Source organism: Nanorana parkeri, unplaced genomic scaffold (genome assembly GCF_000935625.1).
Source record: "Nanorana parkeri isolate BGI_ZX_2015 unplaced genomic scaffold, ASM93562v1 scaffold1814, whole genome shotgun sequence".
Classification (NCBI taxonomy): Eukaryota; Metazoa; Chordata; class Amphibia; order Anura; family Dicroglossidae; genus Nanorana; species Nanorana parkeri.
The window spans coordinates 103,912-114,044 of NW_017308082.1; the positions used below are offsets into that span (position 1 = coordinate 103,912).

Sequence of the window (10,133 nt, forward strand, 5' to 3'; positions counted from 1 at the left end):
GGACCCTTCCCAAACTATCAGAAACAAAAATGACTTTAGATACACTAAACCCATTAACACTGTACATATGATAGACTTGAAAGTGGTTTTCAGAAGATCGATCTTTCCAACACACAAATTTATATCCTTCCCAATTGAGACTGCCTTCCTTCTATTTCCTGGCACTGTACTAGCTCAAAGTGTAGCAGCACTTTATCAATAGTTTCTCAGTTGACCTGGAAAAAGTATGCAGATCAAAAATCAGGACTCCTCATATGTATACTTGGCTCCCATAAGGGAGTTCGGGACCCAAAGAACTGAAGTTTATTGCGTTTTTGTCTAAAAAAAAAAAAAAAATGTGAACTGGAGCTCAAAATACCATAGGAATACATTGGACGCAGTTTTGATCCGAGCTGCACCTGCTCTGGATCTGCTCCGCGCTTGGTGTGAACTAGCCCTTATAGTCCATATAAAGTTGAAATGGGTTATGAATGTCTGAAAGCCTCATTAAAACGAGAACAGAAAACAAATCTCTATAGCCACATTTTGCTTTTGGATGCAAAGTTTGGAAAATAATAAAATGGTGATCCATATTTTGATTGGATGGGTTCCCATCAACAACCAGCTGCTTTCCATCTGCCAAGAGAAGCTAAGTTGCAAACTTTTTAGCGTACAGTTCACAATTACACAAGTTAAAAAAAAGTTAGCACTCTTGCAACAGGGTCTGAATTCCACCAAGGACACGGTGTATGGATTTGGCATGTTTTGTACGTGGTGTTTTGGGTGTTTATATTGCACCCAGCAACATACTTGTAGGTTGATTTTAGACTAAAGTGGCTCTAGAATGTATAAGTGGGCTAGGGGCGTTTTGTCAAGGATGCAAGCTAATGTGTACTCAATAACTTTGCTTTAAAAGCATTAGCTTTTAAAGCTACATTTTGAGCTTCAACTGGCAAACCATTAAAATCAATGATACGGTTTCTGTCATATTAGAAGCAATACAAAGTGATGTAAAAGTTAGCTCTATGAGGTTCAGGTATATTTGGCTTCTTACATTGCGACAGAAACATTAAAACACAAGACTCTCAGAATTGATATAATGCATGCCGGGAAATTGACAACTTACAGAATTGCATAGAAGAAAAGCAAACCATTCAAGGAGGTAATCTGTGAAATGTTCAGTCTCTTAAAGACGCTTTTGTCATCTGTAAGAAAAACAACATGCAGTAAATAACACAAGATACTTTGCTCGTATGTAGGTTTGGATTAAAAACCTTCCTAAAGCATCTTACCTGGCTTTTGTTGTATCAATTTACTTCTTTCAGGGCTCTTCATCTGACTCTCCACAACTACAGGTTTGTGAGACTTTATGACATTTTTGTCTTGATCCTGGAATTCTAGACCTAAAACAAATGTAAAAGGTCAGTGGATGTTCTACACAGTGGACCAAAGAATGCAATATTTGTAGCATTAGCAAACAAAGGCCTGCAACGTCAGCCATTCGCATTATTTTTTTTTCACATCTTCAATGCGCTTTCAAAAACACATCAGACCTACCAAACAGTTTATTCAGGGTGATCGGTTGTAATGATCTAATTGATAACTTGTTTGCGATTGTGAGCTGGTCGAAAGTTATTGCGTTAATAGAATGTAGTATATTAATGGAATATACACTTTTTGTAACATTCTAGCATAATCCAACTTAACTATGGGCAAACTAAATGATATATGCTTCAGTTTGTCAACACCATATACAGTGAAGTTTTTTTTTTTTCATTTTCTGAGTCGCCCATTTAACTCCCTGGTGTTCTTGCTAGTAGAGTCCTTAGCTTTTCTACTTCCAGGCAAAGTTCCAGTTATAGGCATTGGGACAAACCATACAAAGCTGACAGTGATGCTTACATTGATCAGCTTTTAACTATTTGTCCATCTAAGACAATCCTGTCCTAAAGGGTGACAATTAAGTTGTATTAGTGCAATGCAGAGTGAATAGCACTAGTCACCCTATCAGAGGTGGGGAAAAACACAGCTCTATTGGCAAGATAAACAGATAAAATGGCTAAGAGTTTTATTACTCGTGAGATTGCATAGTTACTCATTTTGGTTTTAAAATAAATTCAGAATGAAAAGAACATAGGCTAACCTTGGGAGTTTTCAGATTCTGGTGTTTGAGAGCCCGTGCTACTGTATTCTTCTATGTCCTTTCTTCGTGTTCGTACCAAACCATCAATCTCTGAAAAGTCTACGCTGAAATCCTACACAAAAAAAAAAAAAAAAAATGGATAAACAAGGCTTACCATCGAAATACCTGCATCTCTCTAACTGAGCAATTTGACAGCTTCTATCTATATATTTATGTGTCTTACTCCGGATGTAAAAAACACATCACTGCACAAGCAGATATCCCTCGCCTCATACTAAAAGTTATACAATGCGCAGAAAAACCTATACATGTCATTTATACTGCCTTGGGGCAAGCTGGGATTTTACTTCACATGTGAAAAATAGCAGCAAACATGATGCAAATTAATATTGTTGATACATCTATCTAAAAAGAACTAGAAACTAACCAAAGTATTTGGCAACCATGATGGATTATGCCCAAATAAAATCAAAAGCAGTCTTTTTGACAGATTTTAAACTAATAAAATAAAAATGGGACCTTAAAATATTTTGATTAGTGGAAACCACCACAACCAAGTTATTTCTGTAGCCCTCAATGAGACCTCTGCACCTGCAAACAGGGAGTTTGGCCCAGTCTTGAGCAAACTGCTTCACTGTCTCTGGTTTGAAGGGGGCCTTCTCCAGACTATGTTTCAGTTCTTTCCATAGTTCGGATTCAGGTTAGGGTTCACAGAAGGCCACTTGAAAAAGTCCAATGTTTTGTTCTAAGGCAATATTGAGTGTCTTTAGCAGTGTGTTTTGGGTTATTCTCCTTCAGGAGGACCCATTACCTGGGATTGTAAAAAAATATCCATGTATTGTGCTAAATATCTAGTCAAATATAAAAAAGGAACAACATTCTGTGTTTTTGCTTACAAGTGGAAAAGAGGCAGCATGCTCTCCTCTATCAATGTGATCTGTAGAAGGATTGGGACTGTTTCCAATACTTGCGTTCTGTAAGATGAGAAACACAACAAACTATGAGACTGTCTCAGAAAAAGACAAAACCGAAAATGATGCCAACATCAGAAATTAGTTACTTGGTTTTGCTGGCACATTCTACAGAGCTTTACAGAGTAAATCAGTCCCTGCCTCTGAAGGAGCTTACAATAATGTTCTTACCACAACTGTACAAACGAACACTCTAGGGCAGTGGTACTCAAGATTTAAGACCCCCCCCCCCGCCCCACTAACAGTATACGTTTTTCAGCTCCCTTCAGATTAAGATGAGAGCATGATTCTCTTATGTAGGTTACCAATTATTGTAGCTGACTGCACTGGGAAAATATGCAAAAGTTGTTGGCATCATGGGTTGGGTTGCGCACCGCACAAGCTAATCTCCCACTTTGTAATACGATATATTGTTGAAGAAAATCTGCTGGATAGAGCCCACCATATAGCGAGTTGCTATTGTAAAGTACATCCATGACTCCAGTGCTGTAGAAAGTGCTATGAACCCAGATTAAGCCTACAACCACATTGAAAGCGAATCAACCTTTACAAAAGAGGACTTAAGGGTAGTGACACAGAGGCAGTAAAAAAAAACAAAAACAAAAAAAAAACAAGTCGTCTTAGTAGCGTCACATTTTAACCAGTTGACATCCGCGGTGTTAAACCCCCTTCCCATCCAGGCCATTTTTCAGTATTCAGCGCTGCGGTACTTTAACTGACATTTATTCCGTCATGCAACACTGTACTGAAATTAATTTTATACCCTTTTTTGGGGACAGATAGAGCTTTCTTTTGGTGGTATTTATTCACCACTGGGGGTTTTATTTTTTTACTATATTAAGGAAAAATTACCGAAATTTAAAAAAAAAAACAGTTTCCCCTATATTAAATGATAAAACATTTATTATTACCCAATTTTTTGGTAAAATATAAAAGATGGGGTCACGTCGGGTAAAAAGACACTAAACATGTCAAGCCTTAAAATTGCGTGTGCGCGCGAAACCTCAAAAAACGATAATACCCAAAATTGGCCCTAGGCGACGCTTTAAAAGCTGTTACCGCTCATCAGTTTAGTGTTATCAGTGATTGATGGCCCTAAAATGATTGCTCTCACTGCGACGTTCGCGGCGATATGTAACATGTGTAGCGCAATTGTAATTTTTGCGCGCTGGGGCACCGGACGCGTATTTACGTTTATAGGCGCGTAAACGTGGGGGTGGGGGAGTTAAACATTTTGGGGGGGTTTTTTCCCCTTTTTTTATATGTGGCTTTTATTTTATTTTATTTTTTTATGTGTTACTTTTCTTTTTTTTTATTTATATTTTTTTTTTTGCACTTATTGTTATTGCTATTATATAGGGGGATAACAACCCCCTATATAATAGCAAAGGCACACTGACAGGTCCTCTTTATGGAGATATTAGGGGTCTCTAGGACCCCTAATATCACCTATGGACCCCAAAAGAAGCTGATAAAGCAGGGACCCGCCGATCGCCTATATGTGAAACACCCGGTAACGGGTGTGTGCATTTAGCGGGTCTTTTCTGCCCGTGCGTGCCCGCTAGGGGGCGCGCGCGAGCAGAAAAAAATTGCCGTCTGGAGACGGCAACCCGCAGATGCTGCAGTGCCGTCCGTCCGTTTTTTTACTACGGACGGACGGCAAGAGGTTACATTTGTAGATTCATCTCAGTTTTTAGCCTGTTTGTTGTGAGGTTATACCCCAGTCCAATTTCTTGAATCGCACACTCCCCAAAAAAGATAAGAAAATCCAAATAGTTTATTCAAAGTACATTTAAAACCATGTTTCTGTATATTCTTATTCCTTGAGCAGACATCTGTTGCTACAGTGTTTGTATTCAGTGCAGAAAGCCGCTCCCACTTTAGTGCACATTCATAAAGCTGTCAATGCGACTTTTACTAAAAACATTCACTGCAGTGAATCAGATATTTAAAAACGCATGCACCCAGAAGATTCCTGTTAGATTTACCTTTGTGAAAACCAGCTTCATAAATATGCCCCTGTATAAATTTGCCATGTGCAGTAACTACAGGTGCACAGTTTTTGGAATACTTACATCAAGGTGGCTGCAGATAGACTTTAATAGCTTGTAGGTGGAATCCCGTGCTAATAAGGACACAAATATAAACTGTATAAAGAAAAAAAAAAAAAAAGGAAAAAAAATGTAAATATAAAACATTCTTATGTTTGATTATGAAGTGTAGCAGTTGGGTGAACATTGTATGAAGGTAGCTGAGCTTAAGACAATTATAAATGATTTATTTTCCCCTGGAGGACACCCCGCCACCATCGAGAATTTAGAGAATTACTTACCCGCTCTGTGACGGTAGCAACAACAAGGGCATTTGGCACAAGTATGGCAGTTTTGGTTTTCTTTAGCACTGTTACAGCAATTGTTGGGATGACAATCTGCAAAATAAAATTGTGTTATTAAAATATATGACACACGGAAGTGTGCGTGATGGCCTTCCAAAGTCAATTAAAGCTGAAATCCAACCACAGGCAAAATACATACTAAAACACAGCTCTTTCCCCCATCTTGATAAAGTCATTGAGGTTTTTCTATGCAGCTTGCTTCAGTAGAATTCAGCACAAAATGACAGTGCCCATTTCCTGTGCTCTGAGAAGCATGGATGCTGAATTTAAAGAAGCAGTCTCAACCTCAGCTTTGCCTGCCCAGCTCACCACCCAAAGATAGTTACTATATTAGACAAGCAGCTAGGGTTAGGTTGCATACTGCCAGTATTAAAAGTGGCAAAGGTTATCATGAAATGTTCTGCATAAGGGACTGCAGAGCCTTCAGCCCGAGCTCCCTCTTGGAGCAGGCAGAAGTTTACAGGAGCTGCAGCTGGTCCATGCATAGTTATTTACTGCTGCCTGGACTGTGACAAGGACAGCTGGTGGGAGAGCAGCGCGTTTGTGGCTGTATTGGTCTCCGTAGAAAAAAATGGTACATGCATGAATCTATAACCAGCCTTTATAGCAGGGTGCACATTGGGAAGGCTTACAATACAAAACACAAAAATTCCCCAGCCTCAGCCTGCAACCAAACAAGTAGCCCTGTCAACAGTATGCGTTAAAATCAGAGGTTTTAGTTGCACAAACTTTTGGCCAAAAATATGTAGAAGCCACGCTGCCGCGCCAAGGCACCTCTGCAAAGTGTGGTCCTAACTCTATGTATCCGAGTCTCCAAGTGTGAGCGTATTAATGAAGTTGATAAATTACATGCAGGTGCAGTTAAAGATGCAGTTTAATTGCAGGTTGTTCTGCATTAGCTTCTCTCCTCCTTTTATAGCCGAGTAGCCTCTCACCTCTGCCAAGCATTAGCTCTGCTATTTCTGCCCCTATACTCCTGTCTTAAAGCACTTGGATGTCTAGGAGCTGAAAGGTGTGCAGAAGCGGAGAGAACATCGTAATGCTAGTACTCACGACAATTAAGTAATGCATTATTGGTTTGTGACAATCGTCTCGGAACCTTTACCAGCGTTGTGCAATGATACTACTAGCAAAAGGTGCAGGAGTAGTCTGCTGCTCTGTACCTGCCATACACACTCCCATTCTAATAAGTCTATGCAGTATGTTGACACAGGACTAATGGAAAACGTAGTTTTGCCAGGTGCACCTATTCCCTTGAAATGACATAGAAGACCTCTCGATCTATCTGCATTGCTCCCATGAGTAGATTTTTTTCAGCCTGTTGGCATGAATTACTCAGAACAGGGATAAGGTAAATTAAAACCAGGGACATTTATAGGAAAGTAGGAGGCCAATTTCAGGATGCCGACATAGGTTAGTTTTTAACTACACACCATCCTAGTAAATGCTTTTCATTCAGTGAAATTCCACCAACCTTTGTGTCTTTCCCAAAAACCTTTGAATGGAAACAAATCCAGTTTTCTGAAATGTATAACTTTCCTTGGTACAAAATCTCTTTCTGTAATGCGCATGTAAAACCTACAAGTAAAAATACAAACACCCAGTTACAAATATTGAAAGCAAGATTACCTTCTAGAAATGTTACTACATAGCTTTGAGTGTTGGCTGCAACATCTGCAGCCCTATAGTGGAGAAAGGAAGAACCTTCAAAAAGGGAAGCTCACAAAAGGAACCCTTGTGAGAAGCTTTAAAGTGACATTCTTCCCGTCTCCACCCCCTGGTATGTATGTATACTAGTCCTGGACAGTGACGTCATTCAAAGCTGAATAGGCTCAATGTCAATGCTTTTACAAAAGTCAAATAAAGGTTTTTTTGCTTTCAAACCACCATGACTACTTAATGGGCTAAAAAAAAAAAAAAATCCCCCCAAAAAATAACAAACAATGACAGAAAGGACACAAACCATCATCCTCTGCTAGCAAACAGCAAACTCTTAAAAGCCGACCTTGCATTAAAAGCAATGTGTGCTTTATAAATAGGATATCTCCCCCATAATCAATAAGTCAATTAAAAGGGGGGGGTGAATAATAATAATACAAAAAAGTTAGCAAAATAAACTTATCCTGGTCTCCACCCTGGGTGCCTTGAGAAGTTATCACTATCCTTTTGGCGAGATCCCCAAGGATATATTGGGTTTACATGCTCCTGCACTGTTCTGCAGGGTCTTCTCGCAAGATTTGAGATGCTTGAGGTCCTTTGAAATCTCAGCAGAAGTATAGGGACGTCACCCTCTGGTCTTTGAAAGCCAAAAAAAAATTTTAGGTTTACAAATTATTTAAAATTTATATTAAAAACAGTCTTGGTTGGTAAACAAAAGCAAGCCCACTCTTTGGTTTAAAATCTGATTTCTCCCAATTTCCTCATAGGTAAATAGCATGCAGATAAGGATACACTTCTTTAAATTTGCTTACTTTCTTTTAATAGCTCGTCCTTTGGAACATCTTTGAACAACTTGTGGAAATGTGCATTTGCCTTCATGAACTAAAGGAAAAAACAAAAAGATTAAGACAGTTAAGATAATGATGAAGTTTTCATTAAAGTGTTTTAACCCTTTGTCCAGAGGGCAATCAAATCCTTTGTGACCTGACCAAAATTAAAGTCAATATGTGCAGTTCTAGTCAATAACGTTACCAATTTGCATACTATACACGATTTTCAGTTGCTGTAAATTTAAAAGAAAAAAAAAAAATGACCTAACAATAGCAAAAATATTTGGAAGTTATTAAACACTAGATTAATAACTAAAAATATAAGCAAATACATTTTACTCTTAAATAAATGACAATTTGACACCTTGGCACGGACTGCCTGTCAAGCAGAACTCACTGTAGTGGTTGCGAGTGGTGATATGATGTGGTGGTGGATCAGGGAAAGGGTTTTTTTTTTTGGGATCATACGATTTGTAACCACCAAACAATCCTCTGGGTTGCTGATGCAGTGCACTCCGAGATTAAAGCTATCCTCTGAAGGTGAGGCTGGAAAGAAAAATCTTTACTTGAGAATTATGAGGCAAGTGATTTTCACTCAGCCTCATAATCTGAGCCGACATTAGACAATTAAACTGTCATGGGTCGGCTCAGTAGATCGGGAAGTGAGGGAACACATACCGGCGCTCACTCACTTCTCGATCTATCCCTGCAGAGAGCCGTGACGTCACTCACAGCTCCCTGGAGGGATTTCCCCCCGTCCTATACAGCTGGCTCCGCCTATGGATAGGCAGAGCCAGCTGTCAATCCCGCAGCTGGGTGGATCTCGACAGCATTGTCAGGATCTGTTCTGGCGTCTCAGTATGCAGAGAGCTGTAGCTCGCGGTATACTGTGCTTTGGGTCACGGGAGAACGCTAGTTTGTGTTCTCCCGTGACCCTTAGGAGAACTGTGGGGAAAAGCCCTGACACCCATAGTTCTCCTTTAACCTTCTCCTGGCATTGGAACCTGTCTTGGAGGATGTTAATTTACTATTGAGGGGTTTGTAAGGGGTTAAAAAGGACCACCACCATAAAATAGAATTTACATTTTAAGTTACAAGTATTAAAAGCATTCAGTTATTAGCAAATATGTTTCATGCCCGTGAATGATGTATTCCAGCTCCAAACCAAATTTTTTTAAAATTTTACTGGCTATTGGGGTTTATATTACAGGCCTGCTTCTTTCATCTACAGAAGGTGTCACTTGTACAGCTTATACCCCCAGTTATGCTCATTCTAAAAGATGAAAAATTTCAATAGGTAGAGTGACACCACTAGGATCAAGGCTGAGTGGGGTTGGGCTTTGACAAATATGGGAGGAGAACATAACGTTGAAATGTTAACATGCGATAACACAAATGCACAATATGAAATTCAGACAGCAGGTCTATTTCAGCCCAGTTGGCACTAGCAGCTTGGCAGTAATAAATGACAAGCAAGCATGTTTAATGGACAAAGCCCGTCTGTTTTACAGTTAAGACTTGAGTCAGAACAATCCAAGAACGCTGATCGCCAAGACAGACACTCTTGCCAATTACGCTTTTAGCATACATTCAATTTCATCACCAGAACAATATTCCACTTGTTTGAGAGTGTACAGTTACATAAAAAAGGCACACTCCTTCGAAGTCCCATATTAAGGTTTAGTGAAGCCACAAAATCATGGTTTAGGACTTGTAGTATTCTACGCAAACTGGAAACACGTTCATGTGTATATAATCAGGGGAATAATGAGTCACTCCTTTAGGCATGTGCATTCATGTTAAAATTATGGTCTTATTTTGTATGTTTCTCTTTCAAATATCAAATTGAAAAAAAAAAAAAAGACAAAATTCAAGCCATCAAGTAGATCCAAAACGGTAAACTACTAACGCAGGTCAGTAAATAGCAGCTGTGCTAAAATCAGAAAGGTCACAATCCTCTGTGTAATGTACTGCAGCAGCCCAAATCCAGAAAACAACGCACACGGACACTGGTGGTCACCTGCATCAGCCTGTGATGTGCAAAGTCTTCTTTCACCAATCATCACACGGAAATTTCCAGACAACATGTTTGACATTTAGCAGTAGCTGTGAGAAATTGCTTAGCACCAACTTTTTTTTTTTTTTTTTTTAATTAT

At 39.2% G+C, this 10,133-nt stretch overlaps 1 protein-coding gene across 1 annotated transcript in view; it reads right to left on the reverse strand.

Moving 5' to 3' along the window:
* GRAMD3 (GRAM domain containing 3) overlaps window positions 1-10,133 on the reverse strand; it is a 96,063-nt gene that overhangs the window by 2,283 nt on the left and 83,647 nt on the right. The window contains exons 4-11 of the mRNA XM_018571711.1: window positions 7,960-8,029; window positions 6,963-7,066; window positions 5,426-5,521; window positions 5,163-5,240; window positions 3,019-3,093; window positions 2,123-2,234; window positions 1,272-1,376; window positions 1,106-1,184 (exon numbers count right to left, since the gene is read on the reverse strand). Coding sequence (XP_018427213.1) covers window positions 1,106-1,184; window positions 1,272-1,376; window positions 2,123-2,234; window positions 3,019-3,093; window positions 5,163-5,240; window positions 5,426-5,521; window positions 6,963-7,066; window positions 7,960-8,029 — 719 coding nt within the window. The remainder of the gene's footprint in view (window positions 1-1,105; window positions 1,185-1,271; window positions 1,377-2,122; window positions 2,235-3,018; window positions 3,094-5,162; window positions 5,241-5,425; window positions 5,522-6,962; window positions 7,067-7,959; window positions 8,030-10,133) is intronic.